The sequence below is a fragment of the Eleutherodactylus coqui genome, chromosome 5, assembly GCF_035609145.1.
Source record: "Eleutherodactylus coqui strain aEleCoq1 chromosome 5, aEleCoq1.hap1, whole genome shotgun sequence".
NCBI classification, from domain to species: domain Eukaryota; kingdom Metazoa; phylum Chordata; class Amphibia; order Anura; family Eleutherodactylidae; genus Eleutherodactylus; species Eleutherodactylus coqui.
Genome location: NC_089841.1, coordinates 96,227,287 through 96,252,356, shown reverse-complemented (window position 1 = coordinate 96,252,356; position 25,070 = coordinate 96,227,287). Strand labels below are relative to the sequence as shown.

The 25,070-nt window shown below is 43.5% G+C and overlaps 1 protein-coding gene across 1 annotated transcript in view; it reads left to right on the top strand.

Moving 5' to 3' along the window:
- Positions 1 to 25,070, top strand: part of FCHO2 (FCH and mu domain containing endocytic adaptor 2) — a 127,560-nt gene that overhangs the window by 36,445 nt on the left and 66,045 nt on the right. Inside the window, exons 2-6 of the mRNA XM_066602917.1 lie at positions 2,864 to 2,955; positions 7,893 to 7,967; positions 8,064 to 8,205; positions 8,300 to 8,452; positions 12,654 to 12,758. Of these exons, the coding sequence (XP_066459014.1) occupies positions 2,864 to 2,955; positions 7,893 to 7,967; positions 8,064 to 8,205; positions 8,300 to 8,452; positions 12,654 to 12,758 (567 nt within the window). The remainder of the gene's footprint in view (positions 1 to 2,863; positions 2,956 to 7,892; positions 7,968 to 8,063; positions 8,206 to 8,299; positions 8,453 to 12,653; positions 12,759 to 25,070) is intronic.

Sequence of the window (25,070 nt, the reverse complement as noted above, 5' to 3'; positions counted from 1 at the left end):
TCCTCTGTTGCAAAATTAATAATTTCTGATCATGCTCCTCTGATAGTGAGTTTGAAAGACCGCTATCCCAAGGGTACTGAGATCTACGGTAGTTTCCATCATACTTTCCTTCGGATGAATCCTTCTAAATGCAAGCCAGGGGTTGGTGGCTTGAACGTCTGTCGGATAACAAGCAACACTCTGACAACCCCCAATTGTTGTGGGATACCCTTAAAGCAGTTCTACGGGGCAATTTAATATCTGGCATAGCTAGGCTTAAAAAAAACAGATGAAGACAAACCTAGAGCTGCATAGCACTAATTTGAAAGATGCTTACAAGTTCTTTCAATCTCTTCCCAACCCCCACGAAAAACAAGCCTGGCAAATGACCAAGCAGGCCTATGAATCTTGGTTAAGTAAGAAAGAACAAATGCTGTATTCACAAAAGGAAGCTAAACTATTTTGCTTATATTCTTGATGGGGAAAAAAAAATAACTGTCTGGCCTTTCTCCTTGACCTTGACCTTTCTCCAGCGGTCCTAACATCAATGTTGAAAAGACACTAAAGGCCCAATGCCCACGGCCATATTTGCACTGTGGGATCCAGAGGGAGAGCTCACCTCCGGATCCTGCAGCAAATATTCCCCATAGGACATGCTATGGAAAGCGCTTTTCCATGGCCACAATTTTCCACTCGTGGGGGAAAATCACAGCATATCCTATTCTAGTGCAAGCCTCGCACGGACTGCTTCCATTGCAGTCAATGGAAGCCCATCTGTACCGCAGCAAGTCGCAATGGATCCCCATCATCGCTGGCGCAACTTTCTGCACTGTGCATGTGCAACGGAACGCCAGCGGGCACATCCGCAGAGCAAAAAAGAAGACTTCAGGACAGGTACACGGGGGTCAATGCCGGGGCACAAGGTCTAATTCCGCTGCAATATTTTGCTTTTGGAAGCCGACCCAGCCGTGGCCATAAGGTCTAACAATGCGTCCTGGAGATGGTTAAAGGCACTTTTGGACAGTATGGGCTTTCGTGGTCGTTTTGTACGCATTTGTGGAATCTTTACATAACTCCTAACGGCACAGATTTACACGTCGGGTTTTCTATCATCTGTCTTCCCTTTGCAAAAAGGCACTCTTGCAAGGATGCCCACTATCGGCACTCCTATTTAATATCGCCATCGAGCCGTTCATCCAAGGGGAGCTGTGAAATTAAAAAAAACAGCACTAAATTACATCATGCAGGGGTCAAATCAGCATTTTTTCCTGACTGGATACATATCGCTTTAGCCCAGCCACAGAGAGATTGCTAAGTTTTTTTTTCCTTGCTGGCATCCTTCGGATTTCCTCTGTTTAGTCCTATGTTCTGGATTACACTATCCTACCAAAAGTAATTGGACACCTGAGCAAGAATCAAAAGTATTTATTTGCATGTGCTAATACTTAGTGGGGCCTCCTTTGGTCCTAATGACATTTGATACTCTCTGTGACTTTTTTCTAATGTCTAATACACTTTAGCTGATATTTGCAGGATGAATGGAGGGAAATATCTGACAAGATGAACACTTCATGTTTCTTTACCTGATGTTCAGTAGGGTTCAGGTCGGACTCTGTGCAGTCAGTCCAATCGTAGAACATCCATATCAAACCAATGTAAAACCGCATTGGATTTGTAACAAGGTGCGTTGTCTTGTTGGAAGTATTCCTGACCATTTCCAGAGTGTTGCCACATTGTCAGCAGCACTTTGTCTAAAATGCCAAGGTACAAGTCAGTATTCATAGTTTTTGCCACTGCAACCAATGTACAGAGACCGTGCCATGTAAAACCTCCCCAGACCATAACAGAACCTCCTCGGTACTTAACTGTTGGGACAACACACTCTGACAAAAGGCGTTTCCCGGGCGTCATCCACACCCAGATACGTCTATCTTATTTGAGGATGGACTGTCCAATGAGGATGCTTTTTGACTCTGTTTGAGAAAACTCACCAGACATTTGCAGGATGAATGGAAGGAAATACCAGATCAAGTGCATCAGATGTTAGTAAAAAGTATGCCACGGAGAGCATCTGATGATTAAAGGAGCACCAAAAACTAAGTATTAACATATATAAATATACTACTTGTTATTCTTGCTCAGGTGTCCAATTGCTTTTGGTAGGATAGTATATGTTTATCTAATGGCCCATTTAAATGGAACAAGCTCTTGATGTAATGGGGCCCGGCAATTCATCCCAGGAGCGAATATCGCTGTCATCGCTCACAGCGCTGCCTGCATGGAGGCGGGGCGGCCGGGGAGCGTTCTTTCCCCACCGCCTCCATTCATAGTAAGCAGACAGCCGTTCAGAAGTGACCGACTCCTGCTTACACTGAACGGGACATCGTTCAGTTTTCTGCATGCGTTTACACGGGGCGATATTGTGCCAATTCCCGAGGGAGTGCAGGGATCTTGAATGACTCTGAGCTATAATATACGTCCCGTGTAGAGATGAGCGAACGTACTCGTTTCGAGTAATTACTCGATCGAGCACCACGATTTTCGAGTACTTCAGTACTCGGGTGAAAAGATTCGGGGGCGCCGGGGGGTGGGGGGAGGCGTGGCGGCGCGGGGGGTAGCAGCTGGGAACAGGGGGGAGCCCTCTCTTCCCCCCCCCCCCCCCCCCCACTCACCCATGGCACCCCCCGAATCTTTTCGCCCAAGTACGGAAGTACTCGGAAAATCGCGGTACTCGGGTGAAAAAGGGGCGTGTCCGAGTACGCTCGCTCATCTCTAGTCCCGTGTAAACAGGCCATTACTTTCACTATGTAGAATGAATGGATTGGTAGCATTGTGTAATTGACTTCTATATTGTAATGGCTATAATGTGTTTGTTTCTACACAGGGGGAAAAGAATAATGGCTTTGATGTCCTATACCATAACATGAAGCATGGGCAGATATCGACCAAGGAGCTGTCTGAATTCATACGGGAGAGGTAAGAGACTTCGATAGTGACTCATGTATTAGCGAATACCATCCTCTTCACTCCGCCACTTAGGGGCGGTTCATGTCTTGTTTTATAGCTATCCGCCAGGCGTATAAAAATGTGATCAAGCATATTGCTCGACATATCCATAGACTACAGTTGGTCAAATGTTGTTCAGAATTGTGATGACACACATAAAAGATGCGCTCAGACGACAGACGCGCGTTTGCGTGTTTATTAGCTGATTGCTATCTTGTTTATTTAAGGCAATTATTGGGAAGGAAAGTTCTTCCAAATATCCGTTTGGCCGGTTATGATCAACCCTTTTAAATAGACCCTTATAGGTAGAACCAAAAGCCCCTCCTCAAAGACCGTTTGTATGACTAGATCACTTCCATCACAGATCCCAAAACCCAGCGGCTCGTTCCTCTGTAGAACCAGCATTCTTTATATCTCTAACTGGCGAGGGATGTTTGGTTATATACACCAATGGTCAGGGCTGTGGAGGTGATAGAAATGTACGGATTCAAAATTGGAAATATTAAATATGCTATATTTATAGAATGCGCCTGATACCATTCTACTTCTCATTACTAATTGTTATATAAGGGCTATTCATGAAGAAATTAGAGCATGTCGAAAATAGAGGAGTTGGAGTCGGAAGTTTGGCTTATTGACTGCACAGCTCTGCCAGCAGTATGCTCCAACACACAAAGAGAAATGATTGGCATGGCTCCATGCGCTGTCCTGAAATAAAGGGATATTCCCATCTTAGTCAATCATAGCTAAAATAGGAATACACATCTGTATGCCATGGCCAGAGGTGCTATTTCCGTAACTCCTGTTCACTCCTGACCACTCCTGACATATTGCAGTATATGGTATAAGTGGTCAAATGACTGCAGGTTCAAATCCGCCTATGGCGACTAAAAAAATATATATTTTTTTTAATTGTAAAAAAACTAAAGGATTTGAAATTTTAAACAAATCCTATCTATCTATCTATCTATCTATCTATCTATCTATCTATCTATCTATCTATCTATCTATCTATCTATCTATCTATCTCATATCTATCTATCTCATATCTATCTATCTCATTTCTATCTATCCCATATCTATCCCATATCTATCCCATATCTATCTATCCCATATCTATCTATCCCATATCTATCTATCTATCCCATATCTATCTATCCCATATCTATCTATCCCATATCTATCTATCCCATATCTATCTATCCCATATCTATCTATCTCATATCTATCTATCTCATATCTATCTATCTCATATCTATCTATCTCATATCTATCTATCTCATTTCTATCTATCTCATTTCTATCTATCCCATATCTATCCCATATCTATCTATCCCATATCTATCTATCCCATATCTATCTATCCCATATCTATCTATCCCATATCTATCTATCCCATATCTATCTATCTCATATCTATCTATCTCATATCTATCTATCTCATATCTATCTATCTCATATCTATCTATCTCATATCTATCTATCTCATATCTATCTATCTCATATCTATCTATCTCATATCTATCTATCTCATATCTATCTATCTCATATCTATCTATCTCATATCTATCTATCCCATATCTATCTATCCCATATCTATCTATCCCATATCTATCTATCCCATATCTATCTATCCCATATCTATCTATCCCATATCTATCTATCCCATATCTATCTATCCCATATCTATCTATCCCATATCTATCTATCCCATATCTATCTATCCCATATCTATCTATCCCATATCTATCTATCCCATATCTATCTATCCCATATCTATCTATCCCATATCTATCTATCCCATATCTATCTATCCCATATCTATCTATCCCATATCTATCTATCCCATATCTATCTATCCCATATCTATCTATCCCATATCTATCTATCCCATATCTATCTATCCCATATCTATCTATCCCATATCTATCTATCCCATATCTATCTATCCCATATCTATCTATCCCATATCTATCTATCCCATATCTATCTATCCCATATCTATCTATCCCATATCTATCTATCTATAATAAAAAAAAAATCTGACCAAAAAGCCCCTCAAATACAAATTCGGTCTTGCTGTGTCCGTAAACTTTTGGTCTAGCAAAGAAATATATTTTATTACTCTGCACAGTAAACGTAAAAAAAAGACCATGCCAGAATTGCGCTTTTTTTGGTCACGCTATCTCCAAGAAATGTAATTAAAAGTGGTCAAAAGTTGTATGAAGTCCAAAATTGCACCAATAGAAACAGGACTGCTATATCAACGGAAAGATAAGAGTTATGGTGGTCAGAATTCTTTTTTTTTTAAAGATCTTTAATTGGTAGTGCAGCAAAAAATTTGCTATATAAATTTGAAAGTGTCATAATTGTAGAGACTCGCAGAATAAATTAAAGTCATTTTTGCTGCAGCATGTACGCCGTAAAAACAAAACCCCGCAAGAATTGCGTTTCTTTTTCATTTCACTCAGCTCTGAAATTTTTTCACATTATAAGGTACATTTAATATTACAATTGAAAAATGCAACTTGTTCTACAAAATCAAACCCTCAGGCGGCTATGTTGACGGAAAAATAAGATTTATCAGCTTTTGAAAGTGGGGAGAAAAAACTAAAAAAGGGTAAAAATAGGGCTACTTTTTAAGGGGTTAAGAAAACAATTGGTTAACATGGTCACCTGAAATGTCACTATAGATCACTTTGGATTTTCTACAAGGAACGGTGTGCCCCAAGTTTATTATTTTGGTTAGGTCCTTAGAGACTGAATTATAGACTTGGAAAGCCACTTGAAGGCCAGATGCCCGAGTGCTGGACTAGTAGTGCCCATTGTATGCAGAAAATCCAAAAAGTACAGCATAATGCCTCAGAAAACAGTCACACACCGCAGAACACATCTCGGCAGGTTTGTACATGGAGTGTAGCCATTTCTTATCGACTAGTGGATGGGCTTGGCTGTAGGTAGAAGCTGGACCTCTGAGGAGAAGCGGAGCAGGACACGTCTTGGAGGAGCACTGTACATTATAGCCCATAGGAGCTGTGGAAACTCCATAAATCCATGACGTCTGAATGCCCCTCTTTAACAGGAAGATGCAGCGATATCCCAACTACAAGCTAATGTGGTGCACTTTTATACTTCACTATAAAGTCAAGGATCGTGTATTTTTATTTTGTCCCCCTGAGGACATCCTTGTTGTTTCTCTCTTGACCTGGAAACCCAGGCGGCCATCGTTCACAGATCTATGGAGCGACACAGTGTCAGTCTCTTATTATTCCTCCCTGGAACTGGAAACAGCCCCAGCTTTGTGATTCCAGCTGTGTCCTATTTAATCCTGTATTACTGCATCTAAATTGTTGGCAATTAACAATGGTTATGACAGTTGCCAACGCTTGTATAATTTAACTCTTCTCCCATAAGTTGTGCAAAGCTCTCTGTTGTGACTGCAGACGTCTTGTCCAAGTACTTGTTTTCATACAAGTGATCTAGGATGGCCATTGTTATCATGTGACACATCACTATACATGTATTGTCCTTTTCTGGGAGTAAGACTTCGATGACCAGGCTCTTGAGATAGCCCATCAGTGGTGGGGTCTGGTCTGCAGGCACCGCAGTTTGTGTGTCTGTGATGGTGTGTGGTACCGCGGCTCAGACCCAAGGGAAATAAGTGTGTTAAATAGATATTTTATTTAAAGTAGCAGTGGGAGTCCATCTGTTGGGGGTCACTTTTGTTTCCTTGTCCACCAATGATTTTAGTTGTTACCTTGATGAGGGCCTAACACCACCAAGGTCTTGTTCTAGGCATGGTGAAGGTTCCTGCAGTTGGCTTTCCATGAATAACCGTGCTGGCTCCTCCAGAGTGAGGGGTAATCCTTAATAACTGCTCTCGGCTTTGGCTAATTGGGGTACCTACCTTTGGAACTACATCAATCTATGAACCTATTATACAATATAGTATAATTTCACAAGGACAACTATTGTTTGAGTAGTTGATGAAGATAGTAGCTAGAGCAAGTTGTTAGTGTGCAAATTACTTTGTTTGAGTGCTGCTAACGCAGACCAATTGTTCAGCAACCGCGAACATGAAGGGCACCCCTCCCTGCAACGTTTATTGGCTAGTCATTGAAAGGCAAACTAGTGCTTGTTTGCTCCAATCAACCAGCCACTTTTTAAATTTTTTTAGGTGAGATGAAAAGAAATGAAAGAATTGTCACACTGTTGGTGGCCATGTTTACATGGACCAACTATTGCTTGGGGTGGTTTCACACCTGCGCTGGAACCTCCGGAGGAAATAGCGCTGCATGCAGGTCTTATTTTTCTGGTAAAAATCCGGGGCAGCTGAGCAGAAACCGAACGGGACCCCTTTATAGTCAGCGCAGTCTGTTTGGCGCTGTTAGGTACCATTATAAGGCGGAGCAGGAAAGTGGTACCTCCAACACAGATGTGAAGCCACCCTTACATTCACATGATTGAGCAATGCAGACAATAATTGTTCTGTGTAAAGCCATCCTAAGCTGTACTCGCTAGTCCAATGTCACCGCTCCCGTCATTCTCGCTGAGCTTTCTTTGTAAGCTGCAGCGGTGAAGCCTCCATATGCACCAAGGATCTTGTGCCAGATATCTCCTAGGCCAGTGTTTGCCTCCAGTAGTCACATGTATGTAGAACATCACTCCTGCAGGCAAGTGTAAAAAGAAAGAAAACCTGACCATAATGATGGGAGCTTGTCGGACTGGACCAGCAGGGTAGGGCGGCTGGGAGTATAGCTCAGTTTCATATTTTTTCCTATCTTCTGTGGAATCTTACCATATCTTGGACAACCCGTTTAACGCAGAGCTCCATAATGGGATAACTTGTAAACCTCCTCCCCTACCTCCAAACCACTTACAGGTTTTACTGTCTCTTTATTGTATAGATCTGCAATAGAAGAAGCTTACTCCCGATCAATGACCAAGCTAGCGAAGTCTACCAGCAACTGCACACAACTTGGGTATGTTTGTGATTTCAGTTTTCTTGTTTCCTACCGGCTTTGTAGTCTTTATTTCCCATTTAGAGAAGACTGAGAAAAGTGTATTTTATATTTCAGGACTTTTGGGCCAGTTTGGGATGTCTTCAAAACTTCTACAGAAAAGCTTGCTACTTGCCATCTAGAACTTGTCAAAAAATTGCAGGACCTTATTAAAGACCTTCAGAAGTACGGGGAAGAACAACTGAAAGCACATAAGAAGGTCTGTTGTGAAACACTGCACAGGTTTATATGCTGTCATTGGGAAATTTTGGATGTTTAATTCAGGCCGTTTTTGGTTTGTTTATATCTGGCAGACGAAGGAGGAAGTATCTGGAACCTTGGAGGCCGTACAGAATATCCAGAGTATTACACAATCGCTGCAAAAAGCCAAGGAGCTTTACAACATCAAGTGTGTGGAGCATGAGAAGCTGAAGAAGGAAGGAGCCGCTGCGAAAGAGATAGAAAAGGTAATGTCTACAGGTGATGGCGCAGCTCGCACCATAATAGATAATGTGACCAAGAATCTTCTTGATACACATTTGCCATGGTTCTAAAGATGATGAACCGCTGCTTGAGACTGTTGGATGTTTTTAGGCACGTTTCCATAGTTACTTAGCATATTGTTACTTCTAGATGCCAAGTAATATTTTTTAAGAACATGTACCCCTAAAGAGATAATGTGGTATTCCCACCTGAGCCCCAGACCTTGTCCTGCTGCACTTCTTCATTGGCAGCAGTATCCGAGCTGCGAGAGGTGGCCGGGTTATATGCAAACAGCAGAGCAACATGTGCCATGCTGTTTTTGTAACTCCCATAAAAGTGAACCAGAGGTATGTAAAAGTCATAACATGGCGAGATATGCTGTTTACATAACTTCTGAGATGTGTAAACAGCGTAACTCGCTGTGATGCTACCGTCTACGTAGCTCCCATCACTTCTATGGGAGCTGTGGGAAAGGGGACGGCACAGGGTGCTTGCCTTTTACCGTTAAATCCTGCCACCTCCTGGAGCCGGGATGCAGAAGAGGTAAGTCAATATGAGGACGACTGCCTCGGGCTATGGGGATAGGTGGGGTTCCATCTATCGCACATTTATAGCATATCCTGTGGATATAGCATAAATCCAGCTAGTCACTAAGGAGGAACCATATATGGTGCACAGATGGAACCCAGCTAGGTGTGGGTAGATGTCGGGAACTAGAAGCAGTTGTCCAGCACACGTGAGGTTCCACAAATGCAGCTTTATTACAGGAAGCACGGAGATCCAATGTCATATGAAGTGGAGCAAAAATGCAACAATTCTTGTGTGTTTGGGGCTGTTTTACGTCCTCCAGGTATGGCATTCAGGTTGATATGCAGTCCATCATATCATGCTATGACTGAGGACTGTATAGCGGTCCAAAATGCATAAGCGGTTTTACGTTTTTTCTCCAGTTCATACGACAGTGGAGTTTTATGTTTCCTGTAATAAAGCTGCATTCCTGCTGGAAAGTTGCTTCTAGGTCCTGATATAACATAGTAGGAATACCTCTTTTAAATATCGTATGGCTGCTTATATTAAAGGGGCTCTTGGAGACCCGGATAAAATCTAGCCAAGGTGGAGCGAAAAAACAAAACACATTACTTGTCAAAAACCCTTCCCCAGCAGTGGTCAGTGGAACAGGAGTTGCCCTTAGAGATTGGAGGGCAATGTTGTGGTGTCAATATGCCCTAATGAGACTGTCAGTTTCATGGAAAATGACCTGGTTATGCAGCGATATGAGGATGTATCACTGTGTAATGTATCTGCGATTCAGGGTCTTGTAAGGAAAACTGTCACCAACTATAAGCACCCTAAACTAAGTTATAGTGCTGATAGTTTGGGGGATGTAGAGTCTGGGGAGCCCTTCTTCATACTTACCGTTCCCCTGTTCCTGTGGTGTCACTTGGAGAAGTCGGCACGCACAGCAGCTAGACTCTTTTCAAAAGGCTGTGCTCGTACTCCCATTTATCTCTATGGGAGGGGGATTGAGTAAGTATGAATAGAGGCTCCCTGGACTCCACATCACCAAAACTAGAAGCACCATAACTTTGTTTATGGTGCTTACAGTTGATGACAGATTCCCCCTTTAGCTTGTGTTCACACATGGTGTGTGTGTCATGGGTTTTATTGCGGTTCTTCTACTCTTAAAACTGAAAAAAAAAAAAAGATACACCAAAATCACATGAGGTTTTAAAAATCACTTTTTTAAAATTTATTTAAACCACATGCAGTTTTTTTGTTTTTTTTCAATGCGGTTTTTAATAGAGGAAGGACTGAAATTAAAAGCTGCAACAAAAACACCATGCGTGAGCCTAAGGCCTCATGTCCACAGGAAAGATATGGCCCGCACGGCTTTCTTCTGCAGATTTCGCAGTGGATGCACTTGAAATTGTCTCTTTTTTGCGCATGCAGGAGATCCAGTCAGATAGAGGACAGTTGAGCCCACTTGCGCGTGATACGTGTTAAAATGGAGCATTCCGTGTTTTTTCCGCCGCGCGTGGAATCCATAAATCACCGAAAATACCATCGGCAGCTATTTAATTAACCACGGACGGTTAATGCTTTCCTATGGGATGCGGATTTAACACGTTGGAGAAGCGTGCAGATTTGATAAATCTAATTTCCTGTGGACATGAGACCTAAGGATGGTTTCACACCTGCCTTGAGTATTTGCTTTCCTACTCTGTTCAGGGAGCAGGAAAGGGGGATCCCTGTGGCTGAACCACTCCGTCTCTGGATGGGAACAAACAACACCGGATGGACTCTATTGAGTATAATGGGGTCTGTCTGTTTTCCGCGCAGCTACCCGGCCTTTGGATGGAAGAACACGTGCTGCATGTAGCGCCTTTTCTTCCTCTACTTTCAGCCGGATCTGAGACAGAACCTCCGACCGGACGCAGATATAAAACCGGCCAACAGGTCATATTTTCAGTATTTCCTCAGCATTGCCCAAGTGATGTCATTGTCAGCGCCCCAGTAATTGCCATGGGTGTTCTCTCTGGAGGATATCCTGATATGACCTGTTGTGGGGACTAGAGTTGACAAATACCGGTCCAGAGAAAGAGAGGCTCATATTTAACTCAGTTTTTAATTTTAGGAAAAATAGTCTAACATCACAAAGTTTAAAAGGTTCTTTACTAAGGTTTGTAGTGGAAAACTCTTCATCAGGACCAGCATCTCCTGTGCAGTATGTTATTGACTGTACTAAGCACTACATGCGCATGCACCGAGGTCCTAGAAGTGGGCAGAGTTTTGTTTGTCCCATATGAAGAGTTTTCCCAGCTAATGGGAGTCTTGTATTTCTGCCCCAACCCATGTTAAAACAATAAAGTTCTGCATTTGTAGTCACGCCCTACTCCTTCACATGTCTGATGACCATCGCGTAAAGAATTTGTTTTTACTAGAGGCGGGGATTATAAAATACTTAATTATGTTTTTATCTTTTTATAATGTATGTTTAATAATACATTAGATGGCATGCCATTGACCTATGTCATTCAGGGTGTGTGGAGAGCAGGATGACTTCCCCTAGGGACAATGCAATAGTTGTTGTTAGTGGTTGGCATGCAGCAGCTAGAACCGTGTAGGAGATCTACATATAGCATGGTTAGCATGGTAGGGGTTCACCGTAAGAGACGGGAGGTGGTGAGTTCTCCTTCAGTGGAAGTCTTCAAAGGCTGGACAGACATCTGTCTGGGATGATTTATTGATCCTGCATTGAGCAGGGGGTTGGACCCGATGACCCCGGAGGTCCCTTCCAACTCTACCATTCTATGACTTGTACACTAAATACCCTCTTTGTTAGAAACACATATTTTTTAGCATATTGGATCTCCTTTGGCCTTCATAACTGCAGCATATTCATCCACAGATGTCAGAGCACCCAAGGTGTGCTAGGAAGCATCCCCTACACCATTACTTCACCTCCAACAACCTGAACCTAGCGCTCCCATTAGCATGATGCAACAAGAGTCTAGATTCCTATGACCAGGAGATGCTTTTCCACAGCTCTTCATAATCCAATGTTTGTGCTCTTTGGCCCCCTGAAGTGTCGCCTTTCTGTTTCCGATAGACATGAATGGCACTTGCAGTAGTTGGCTGCTGTTATAGGCCATATGTGTAAAGGAACCAGAAGTTGTGTGAGAGTTGGAGCACCAGCATCGTATTTGGCTTGATTGTGCCGTACCTGTTCATTGGAAAGATTCTTGACCTCCTCCTCTGACCCTTTTTGTCGGCATGTTGCTGATGTCCACGGGATCCCCTTTAACTGGGTGTTTTTCCTCGATCACATCATTCTCTGTATACTCTACACATTGTTGCATGAGAAAACCCCACAAAGTTGTCCGTTTTTGGAATTCTGGCTGCGGCTACTCTAGCACCGAGGAGCTGGCCTCATTGAAAATCTGCTCAGATTGCTGGATTTCCCCATTTTAATGTGGTTTTGCACTGAAATGGATCCACAGAAGTGCTCCATTGGCTTTATGTTGTACTCCGGGGTCACTTGTCTAATTTCCATACAGGGAAGCTCCAATTGTGAAAGGGCCAGTGTCTCTAATAAAACTGTCCGATCCTTGTATTTCCTGGTCTTTTCAGATTTCAGATGTCTGTTGTATTACGTATTTTATAGTTTTACACTTTTGTTTCTAGGCTGCAATAAAAGCCAAAAAAGCCACGGAGAGCTATAAGGCCTGTGTGGAGAAATATGCTGCTGTGAAGTCTGACTTTGAACAGAGGATGGCGGAGACCGCTCAGGTGAGACGGGTGCTGGGGAGCCCCTCCAGATGCATTACGTATGGTCATAAATTGTTCATCTCACATCCATCTTGGCTACCAATGTGACTTCTGCTCCCACAACATCCAACCGCAGTGCTACATGGAGGAGAGGATTTCTGAGGGTATGTTTACACGGCTGAAACCAACACAGATACTTCTGCATGGACTCCGCCTCAAACTATGGCAGATGTCTGCAGCCGTTCTGCACGTCTCTGCCGCGGCCATGTAAATGTACCACCGCAGATCCACATGTGGATTTAGTCTTTTTCGATGGGCAAATCCATGTTCTATAAAGGTCCATGGCGTATGGACTATAGTGCAGATTCCCTGTGACGGTAACGGGGTGCCGATTTGACATGAGTTTTCACGTCAAATCCATGACCAAAATTAGCCGTGTGAACATACCCGAACTGATGCCCGTCTGTTAGAGGGATTACAGTTAGGAATACATTTATCAAAAGAATGCAAGTATTTTTTTCTTTTTTTTTTTTTTTCTTGCACAGCATTTACTTTCACACCTAAGTCAGCAGCCTATTTTGTGGTAATTTTTTATTATTGTTACATTTCAAGAGCCATAACGGTTTTATTTTTTACAAGTATACGAGGGCTCGCTTTTTACAGCACATGTACTACTTTTAGGAAAAGTTATACAACATGTGAAGGAAGAAGAAGAAAAAAAATCTGCTGGCACATTTTTTAAAAATTTTTTACGAGTTGTAGTTTTCATTGGTACCACTTTGGGGTGAATGCAGTGTTTCGATCCCTTTTTTTTAAATTTTTTTTTATTTTTTTTTTATTGCTACTTTTTTGAGGCTGGAAAAATGAATTCTGGCATGTTTTGTATCCTTAATCCTTATTTTATGATCACTGTGCAGGATAAATAACATGATGGCTATGTATCTCAGCTTATTACAAACGTGTAATGTTTTTGTTTTGTCGTCCCTCTCCCCCCCCCCCCCCCCCCCGTAAGCATCTTTTAGGTGGGAAATGGTGTGCTTTTTGTTTTTAACACTTTTTTAGTCTCAGAAGGCACTTGCTCATGTGATCGTCTGACCCATGCGGTGTGTATATTATGTCTGTGACAGTCGACTGGCCTTCTGGCATGGTCTGATAGATTTGAGTTCATGGAAGACTTGAAGGAAATTGTTATGCCTCCAGTTGACTCGGGAACTAATTGGCACCCGTGATTGCTCCCTCCCTCTGACACCACTTAGATCTTGCGTTCCCTATTGACTGGGACATCCAAGACCTTAAATGCCCCGGATTGGAAGTTTATCCAGTTCTGGTCATTAAAGCGTAAGCTCTGCAGTAATTAGTGACGCCTTAAAAACGCATTAATAAAATGATAGCATAGCATATTCCCTATAAGATGTTTGCCTGCTCTGGCAGCGGTGTTCCCCAGAATTAGTTGTACAAACATTTCTAAGAACCCTTTCTGTAGGCTGAAGTCACTCATGCAGTTTCTGATGGTTGTTTGAGCCAAGCACAATAATGGATATTAAAGAGCGAAGATGTACAAGTCTTTCCTGTCTGCTTTTCCTTCCATTTAGATCTAAATTTGGCTTTGGAAAAAAAAAAAAAACTTCATATATTTTTCCAGCCGTAAACCTATGGACACTTTTGGGGAACGTTTTTTCTGAAATGCATGTGTTTTGGGCTAAAAATAATTTCTGTAATAAAGGTATAACTTTTGCACTGTTTTGGCTTTATTGGTTTCTGCTCATCGCTGTATATAGCAAACTGCAGAAAGCTTTTCACTAGCAGATCTATCAGTCTCCTCTCCTGAATTATCTTATCAGCTGATTTAAAACCAATGCAAAAACATAAACTTTGATCTGGTCATAAATGATCTGAGTGGTGGGTGCTGGAGACTAAGCATGCAGATGAGCTTACTGACTGATCTGCTAGTCAATCGTATTCTGCAGTTTGTTCTATACAAGGATATGGAGAAGCTGCAGAGGCCAAACTTTGTAAAATTTGTAATTTAATGCTCTTGCAAAATCAATTTTCAACCCAAAATGCATGCATTTACACACAAAATACTCCCAAAAGGTATCTATAGCAAAACCTTTGCAAAATGTAGTGCCCCTTTTCACGTTTGCATTGGTATTTCTATTGTTCAGCTCTGTCTTCAGATACAAACTCTACCAGTGAACCTCATTTACTGTAGTAGGGTCTGTCCATCTTCAGCATGCCGCCAAACATCCTGTATCAAATAGTGAAGCGTACTGCGCCATTTTATCAGTGATTTTATGCCAGATCTGCGCAGAAGCTCTGATTGGAACGCGTGATTTTTCTCTAGTTTTCATGATCTACAAGGCGCATTTGGCAAAGATAGTTAAGAGACTGGAAGCAGCCTACCTGTTTTAAAATGACTTTACACACATAGGCTTTGTTTAAAGAGGTTGTCCAGGGTTATAAAAAAAAAAAAGGCAGCATTTTTGTACGAACAGCACCACACCTGTCCACAGGTTGTGAGTTGTATTGCATCTTCGTCTCATTCAGTTCAATGTAATCAGCTGCAATGTTAGACACAACTCATGTACAGGTGGGGTGCCCTTTCTGAAAGAAAACTATGTTTTTCTCTCCTGTACAATTCCTTTTAATATTGTCAGCTGTAAACTATTGATGGCGTATCTTCAGGATAGGTCATCAGTAGTAGATCAGTGAGGATCTGCCACTTGGGATTCCCTCTTAACAGCTGTTCACCAGGCTAGTATGCTCATACACAGAGCTGATTTCTGCAGGAAGCAGACAGCTCTGTTCTTACTGCAGTGGCCTTTCTTGGTATTACAAGCAAAGATGATATTCACTTCAATGGGATCATTCCATGTAATACCAAGTCTGACCACAGTTTTTCAAAAGGTCCATGTGGGAATAAAGGGAGGCACGAATTTGTGTGGTATAAATGCGTATATGGTGTTTTAACCCTTTCCAATCCATTTATTTTTTCTCATCCATTCTCCCCAGCTCCAAATTAATTGGAGCTGGGGAGAATGGATGAGAAAAAATATATTTTCCCTGCACTCTCCTGAACTGACAGAGTTCAGGAGGGTGCAGGTGCTCACTGTATCATGGAGGGACCTGCTTACCTGTCTGGCGTCTTCCGCATTCTCCCTTCTGTCTCCCGGCCCGGCGATCATGTGACCGCTAGGGTCAGGTGGCACCTGAAAGGAGAATGCGGAAGACGCCGGACAGGTAAGCAGGTCCCCCCACGGTGCAGGCTCACGGCTCGGCGTTCATGTGACCGCTGGGGGTCAGGTAACACCGGCGGTCACATGATCGCCGGGCGGAATCTCCTGCTTTACATAGCGCTAATTGAGCGCTGTGTAATGTGTAAAGGAGAAGGCAGAAAGGGTTAAAAACTAGAGATGAGCGAACATACTCGTTTAGGGCATTTCGCAATCGAGCATCGCTTTTTTCGAGTAACTGACTACTCGGGCGAAAAGATTCAGAGGGCGCCAGGGGTGAGCGGGGGGTTGCAGAGGGGAGTGGGAAGGGAGAGAGAGCTCCCCCCTGTTCCCCACTGCTACCCCCTGCTCCACCGAAATCGCCCTAAACGAGTACGTTCGCTCATCTCTATTAAAAACCCTTTCTGCCTTCTCCTTGAGGGTCCTTGTTGAGGATCAGTGCAGGAGTGCCTCTGCACCCGATGTATCTGATGATCGGGTGCAGATGCACTCCTGCACTGCAGTGTCGGGCCTGCCCCAACATCGGAGCTGTGGAGGGAAATTATGATGTCGGGGCAGGCCCGACATTGGATTGGAAAGGGTTAAAACTGATTTTCAATGGTTTCATTCGCATTTGCAATGTTTTTACTTATGCGGTGTTGCGATTAAAAAAAAAATCGCAACATGTCCCTATCTTTCCATGTTTTGCAATTTTATAAAATTTTTTGTTTCATCGCCCATGTTTCCCTATGGAGCCTTTTTATTGCACTGCAACGCAAAAACTTATGCTGTTCATGCAATGCGTTTTTAACATTAGAAAGTCCTATTGACTTATGCGCTAAGAAAATCGCAAGCGGCAGTGATGTTTTTGTGAGAAAAAGCGGCGATGACTCTCAAATCGCAGGAACAAAGACGCGATTTTGTCGTGTTTTTAAACAGCAAAATTGTGGTCGCCAGTGTGAAGGAGCCCTTATCCTGTGGGTAACTTGATTTTACTGGAATATCCATTTAACTGCTCTCAAGGCTGAGGGGTAGTTTTTGGGTGATTATCTGGGGGTACTAGTTGACTGTAGACTTAACTGGAGCAATCAATGCCAGTCAGCTGCTTCAAAAGTTTTGGGGTGCATTAAAAGAGGTATAGGGGCGAGGGACGAGAACATTATCCTCCCACTATATAAGGCACTTGTCAAGCCTCACATGGAATACTGTGTACAGTTCTGGTCACCGGTGCTCAGGAAAGATGTTATAGTGCTTGAGGGGGGTGGCAAAATTGATAGAGGAGTTTCAGAGGGGACTAGACGTCTTTTTAGGGCGCTATGATATTACAGGATATAGACATTAAATAATCAGCCGGGTTGTTGATCTGGGTGTTGGAGTCAGGTAGCAAATGGGCTAAATTGGCTTCTGTCTCATTGTTTTTTTTGTTTTTTTTTGGCCTTCTTCTGGATCAACAAAGGGGGGGGGGGGTGGAAACAGGCTAAACTAGATAGACATTGGCTTCATTCGGCCTAATATACTATGTTACTACAGAAGGTATATAAAGGAGTTGCCGGTTTCCAGACAACATTGCCCCTTATAGCTCCAACTGTGTTAAAATAAGAAGAGCAGTACTTGCCCCTCTCCTATGGGGATCCAGCATTGTAGCCCCACCGTCCAGTTTGTGTTGTGGAAGATATCATCACCAGAAGGCACCTGACTCCCGCATCCAATCTGAGATTGCAGGGTGCCCGTCCTGAACTGGCATCATGGCCCCCAGGATGTTAGCACTGATGCCAGGGGAATGCATGATGACACAGCAGTCTCTGATTGGCTCCAGCAGCGATCGGAGCTGAACGAGTGCCGATCAACTTGCAGTTAGCTGTACTGTATGCAAAAATGTTGCACAGTGTTTGCTCCTGGCAGTGTACAAGGACCTTTAGTAGGCTTTACTACAATCTTGGCGTCATATCTCTGATTAGATGATTGTTTTGTCCTGCATATTCCCACAATTGTCTGCTTCGGATCAGCAGGAAGGAATGTGACTTGTTAACTGAAGACAGTGCTGACCAGTGATGGAGTCTTAAGATATCAAGGTAGTTAACGTAATAGGCTCCATTATTGTAAGCTTATAATCAGTTCCACACATAGGAATACTGTCTGCTGTGTCCAAGCAATCCTAGATCTTAGATTTGGCATTTACGTCTTTAACCCCCTAACGACTTCAGGGTTGTCTGCCATCAACAGTATGATGCTGCTTACCGCATTGTTCACCATCTCAATGTGCCTTGTATTAACTGCTTGACAAAATGAGAATGGTCATGAGTAAAGGCCTATTTAGACACCGATTATCGCTCAAGATTTGCTCAAAAGATGTCCTTTGAGCGATAATCGTTGTGTCTAACTGCACTAACATTGAGCAGTTTTCGTTACAAATCGCTGATCTTTCAGCATGCTGGAAGAGAACGGTCAGCCTTATCAGGAGTTCACAGCGGGATACAGCTGATACTATTGTTTCAGCTGTATCCCGCTCCGTGAACACAGGCGGGGTATGAAGAACACAGCGGTCCAGCTCTGTTCTTCATACTCCACACAGAGTGCACAGCTATATACCAGCTGAGCGCTCCGTGAACAGCTGGGGTATGAAGAACACAGCGGTCCACCTGTGTTCTGCATACCCCGCTCGGAGCGCTCAGCTGTATAATAGCTGAGCGCTTCGAGCAGAGAACAGCTGGATGCAGAAGACAAGTGGCCTGCTTGTCTTCTGCATACCCCGCTTGGAGCGCTCACAGCAGAGAATAGCTGGATGCAGAAGACAGGTGGCCCCGCTTGTCTTCTGCATACCCCGCTCAGAGCGCTCAGCTGTATAACAGCCGGGCGCTCCGAGAAGAGACCAGCTGGATGCAGAAGACAAGCAGCCCCACTTGTCTTCTGCATACCCCGCTCGGAGTGCAAAGTGATCGCTCAAAACTTAAGCGATCACCTTGCTAAATGCCCTCAACGATTATTGCTCAAAAGTCGCTCAAAAGACATCTTTTAAAGGCGATAATTGTTCAGTTTAACCCCTTAGTGACGGAGCTATTTTGCTTTTTTCCATTTTTGTTTTTTCCTACTCCCTTTTAAAAAAAAAATCGTAGCTCCTTTATTTATCCATCGACGTCGCTGTATGAGGGCTTGTTTTTTGCGGGATGAGTTGTATTTTTCAATGGCACTATTTATTGTACCATATAATGTACTGAAAAACTTTTTTTAAAAATTCTAAGCGGAGAGAAATGGGAAAAAAACGACATTCCACCATCTTTCGGTGCGTCCTGTTTCTATGACGCACAAACTGCAACAAAAACGACCTGATATTTTTATTCTATGGATCAGTACGATTACTAAGATACCAAACTTATATAGTTTTTTTTTTGCTGTAGTACTTGTATTTTTCTTTAAGATATTAAATTTTTTTCAATTATTTTCTGCGGTCATTTTGTGCGCGCAAAAACTTTTTTATTTTTTCGTCGACGTAGTTGAGCAAGGGCTCATTTTTTGCGGGATGTCCTGTAGTTTCCGATAGTATCAATTTGGAATACATACGACTTTTTGATCGCTTTTTATTGCGTTTTTTCTGGGAGACAGGGTGACTAAAAAGTGCATGTCTGGCGTTCTTTCTTTTTTTTTTTTTTTTTCTTTGGAAGACGTTCACCGTGCAGGAAAAATAATGCGCTACTTTGATAGATCGGACTTTTACGGACGCGGTGATACCAAACACATATTTTTATTTTATGATTTAGATTTTTTAATAATAGATATGGCATATGCTATTTCACAGGCAAACTATGAAGCCACCCCACGGGGATGTCTGGATAGGCAGCCTGCTAAGGCAGCCATGGGGCCTTTCTAAAGGCCCCCGGCTGCCATGACACCTGCACGGCTCCCCCGATCTTACCGCGGGGGGGCCGTGCGGGACCCCCGAACAGCGTTCGGGGCATTTAAAGGGTTAATAGCCGCGATTTGGCTATTGCCCGCGGGTGTCAGCTGTAATAAACAGCTGACGCCCGCACTGTATGGAGGGAGATAGCGCCGCTATTTCCCTCATACACGTCCTGCAACAGCTGGACGTAGTTTTACTATAGCGCCGTCACTAAGGGGTTAAACCAGGCTTTATGCTTATGTTTTACTAGAATCAAACGTTAGTCTGTGTAGGAACACGGCGGCTCACTGAGACCCACTTCAGCTAACAGCCAAAGTTTCTAGAAACTTCCCTTATAAGAACTACATAGTGTTGTTTGAGATCCTCCTTTTCCATTGATTACCTATTCTTACACAGACCTCTACACTAAGGCTAACCACGTGCTGTTGTATGACAGCTATGTAGTAATATACAATGTATACCTTTTAGAATGTCCCATTATGGCATTTTGAGTTAATATAATAAACCTCCATCTGCTGCAAAGAGCGTCCCTCACATTGGAGGACCTGGTCTGTTTCTGCATTATACGGACAGTCTGTGTATTGCAACGAGCAGCTTGTTATACCCCATCTCCCCTGTGGTGGCGCTGCAGGATAATGAACACTTCCTAAAGGGCTTCTCCATGAACTAATCCCTGAACTCCCAGCAGCAGGGTTCCCTTTGATCATCTTTTTGGAGACCTGATAACCATTAAACAAAGCTGATAAACCTTTTAAATAATCTCAACAATCATCTTGTCCGTCTATGCGGTAATTTCAATTGGAAGAATTTATAGTCGCTCACCATCATCATCTAAGATGTGTGTTCGTTGTATTACAAGTGTTGTATGTCTAGACAGGCTCTGCTTATATGCGGTCCTTTTTAGGCTTTGTTCACAAGGGGCGGATTTACTGCGGGCATTCTGTAGCAAATCGGCAGCGGAAAGGCTGCTTCAAAACCGGCACCATTTAGTGCAGGTTTTATCGCGTATTCCTGCGCGGAATTCTCCCCTTCATTGAGAAGAGGTGAATTCGGTAGCGGAAACCATGCTAAAACTGACATGCTGCGGAATTGAATTGCACACCGCTTGTCAATTTCTGCAGGGTTTTTTTGCAGGTTTTTCAAAATCTTATTCACTTTGCTGCTACTGTGAATGCCGGGTGCAGGGTCTGCACGGACATTTGGCAGCACATCCACCCCGTGTGAAACCCACCTTCCAGCGGCCTTTGATAAATAGCTGTCGTCAGTCAGAGGGGTCTGCTTCTCATGGTAGATCTCAGTTTGGCCTTCCTATGCAAAATCGCATGTGTAGAATATACGTCATTTGTGATTCAACTTGGTTATTTGTTACCTTTTATGAGCAGCTTCTGAGCACAACATGAACTTTGGCAATGATACATTTTAGAATGGCCAACTTTTTAATATAACCTTTTACACGGGTAGATGATCTGGAACAAACCTTCATCCAACAGATCACCGCCTGTCTGTGGATGCTGGGGATTGGCTGACAAACGAGCACATGACGACAAAAACCATCTGCTGTCGACAGCTCGTCGCTCGGTGATGAAGCACTTTCAGGTTAGGCGCATGCAAAGCAAGTCTGCAGCTGCAAAAAGGACACGGAAGTGCATGTCCACATGACTTACTGCGGATTTTGTGGCAGATTTCACCATTAAAATTAAATGTCTGAAATCTGCACCAAAATCCGCAGGAGATCAGCTATGTTTGGACGCGTCCCGATGGGGCGAAAATGCTGTGGATTTACAGCTCAGATTTCACACATTGCAATGCATGAAATCCACAGGAAGATCCGAGCAAATGATTGCTATGCAGTGTGGGTTCTGTTCGGTTCCGCAGCGGGTTCCATGCACCTTGTGGAGAGATTTGTTGGGATCTCACCCACATGGCTGATCTGTAAATACTGCCGTATTCCTGCCCGCACTTCGTCTACATGGCCAAATCTACGTAGGACAACTCCTCAATGGTGACCATAGATTTCTGCTGTAGACCTGCGTTGCAGCTGCCACGGATCCATACAAGGAGTAGCCTCATTCACTGACATAGATCACTTGTACAGGACTGACAGATCACTTTTTAAAAATTTTCTGCCCACGACACAAATAATTTTACATGCATTTGATGTGAACGGCCAAAGATGTGAGCAGACCGAGCGCGAAAAGCAATGTAATTTCGTATGAGTGGCGTTTATTATGCGCCTGTGCATAACATTTGTGAAATGACTCGCACTATTCCTAAATTGGCACTCTGAGAAATGCTGGTCTTGGCGTTCGCTGGGCACCACGGAGTTACATCGTGAAGTGTAAATCAGATGGAACTGCTGTTTGAGGATTAAGCAGCGGTACAGGTTGGTATGAGTAACTGGTGCCTGGCACACAATCAGCCATGCCATCTGGTTTAGTGCAAAGCGCCACACCCCTACGTACACTTACATTCTTCTGTAACAGGCTGGAAGAGGTCAACTTGTTCTGCCGCCGGCGCAGACTACTTGCTGTTTAAGCAGCTATAAACTGGCGGCAGCTTTAGCACTGGCAGCTCGGGTGTAATTGGAGCAGAACCGCGTGTCGCCTCTCTTGTAGTTGATCAGAAAATTCCATCGCAGGCAACTTAATTAAATCCGAATAGTTAGCATTCCAATATGTACTGAGCCAGAGCTGCTCCCGGAGCCCCAATAGACGGCAGCCACCGATGTACCGCTGCGTGTAAAGTTTTATCACAATCTGTGATCTATTGCACACTGGATCTAAGGCTGCACTCACACGGGCGGTTGTAAAAACGCTGCGTTTTTAACCCTTTCCAATCCTCTGTCTGACGTCTGAAGACATTCTGATTGAAGGCTGTACAGCTCCGATGTCAGAAGATGTCTGGCAGGGTATACTTACTGTATATTACTGGCTGCTCTGTTGTCGTGGGCCTCTCCAGCATGTCCCATACCGCAGTACTGGCTCTAGCCAGCAGATGGCACCATTGTATAATGACAGAAAGAGAGAGCCTGCTAGGAACCCTAGGAAAATTGAATTGCAAAGGGTTAAAAGCAGTGTTTTACAGCGTTTTCAACGGCATTTGACAGTGTTTTTAATGAGCCCCATTATTGCAATGAGTAATGTGGTGCGTCAAAGAAACGTTGAACGCACAAAAATAGAACCTACAGCGTTCATTTCAGCACGCATTAGAGACGCTTCACTTAGCCGCTCCTCTGAGAAGCCCCATTAAAATGAGTGGAGGCTCAGTGCAGGGTTTTTAGCTGCCGTTTGAAACGCCCGCTAAACACTGTAAAAACCCACCTGTGAGAGTTACCTAAGGTGGCTCATACACATTGAGTGCTTGCCAGGAGGCTTCATACATGTTAATCTATTAGTTCAGCAGTCACACTCTTTTGTCTGGATTTTCAAAGGTGGGGTGAAATATGAGGCCTACCCTGAAAATAAGCCCTAGCTACATCGAAAAAAAGCAATACATCACCTGAGAAGCATTGTCCGCATCGCTGCATGTCTCCTCTGCAGCTCTGGCACTTGTTTGTAGTCTTCAGGGAGCACTTCCTGGTCAGTGGTGTCAAAAACCCCGCCTTCAGGAAGCGCTGCTTCTGATTGGCTGAGCTGCAGTGCTCAACATCCAATCACTGCAGCGCTCAATGAACCAATCACACTCATTCAATTTAGATTGAATAGATGTCTGCTACCATATGCGTTTGCATTTTAATATTCAGTGGATCCACACACTGAGATATATTCAGTAGGGCAAGTCCACATGCAGCCCCTTGAATTGGTCTTCCCCACGACACATTTGAAATCTATGCCAGATGAGCTATGGCATGGATCCCCATTGAACATAACCGGATACTAAAATCACATGTATTCTGGCGCAGAGTCCACAAAATAGTCAGTATCAGTGGAACTGTACGGTCCTCCAATACAATGCTGATAGGCTTTTCAGAGTCTGTGGTAAACTGGCAGACCGCCTCTATGATCACTGTAATTGTAACCATTGTTAGCCAGTGTCTATTCGGCTCTGTGCACTCTTGCATTATTTCCTTTCCTCCAGGGGGTTTCAATATTTTTGATGGCAGTAATCTTGAGGCATGCTTCCCTATTAAAAATCTGAAGGTCCTTGTTGAGGCTGATTTAGACACGATTCTCGCTCAAAAATCGCTCAAAGCCATCTTTTGAGCAACAATTGCTGTCTAACTGCACTGACATCGTTAACCAGTCGCTGATCATTGTCTTTCAGCATACTGAAAGACAACGATCAGCCTTATCAGGAGTTCACAGCGGGATACAGCTGATACTATTGTTTCAGCTGTATCCCGCTCAGTGAACACAGCCAGGGTATGAAGAACACAGCGGTCTAGCTGTGTTCTGCATACCCCGCTCGGAGCACTCGGCTGTATGACAGCCGGGCGATCCAAGCAGTGAACAGCTGGATACAGAAGACAAGCGGCCCTGCTTGTCTTTTGCATACCCTGTTCACAGCGCAAAGTTACTGCTCAACGTTTGAGCGATCACCTTGCACTGTAAATGCACACAACGATTATCGCTCAAAAGTCGCTTAAAAGACAACTTTTCATCGATAATCGTTGTGTCTAAACCAGGCATTGGTCAGTGGGATCGATTGGAATCTGTTGAAAAAAAAAAAAGGATCTGCCAATGCTGTCATGGCTCCATTATGAATGGATGCCGTGGTACTATTATAAACAGAGCCTTAAGGGTGTGAGCCCACCTTCGGGTCTGCTGTGGATTTTGTCGTGGTTTTCAGTGACTTTCACATAGGACATAAATCCTGATGAGTTTCTGCAGTGGATTTTGCTACGTAAAATCCGCATCATTTCCAGTACAAATCATGAGGGCGACACTTCAAAAATGTCATCAACATGAAAATTTGTGGATTCCACAACATGTTTGAAATATACTGCTGATTCTAAATCTGTGATTGGGCTATTTAGGCTGCGGAGTTTGACAGCAGATTACAGCCTTTTAAACATCAAGGTTGAGACCCCCTGCAAATCTGTTGCACAGTCCATACTGTTTAGGTACGGTTGTGGCTCCTATGGATTTGCTGCGTACCCACTTCTGATTTTCCGCTGTGCAGTCGGCTGTGGATACACATTGTGTGAAGGCAGCCCAGTTGTGCAAATGCTCCAAAATTGCGGATTTTTTTTCTGCAGCGTGTGGATGAGATTTGCGTAAATCGGAC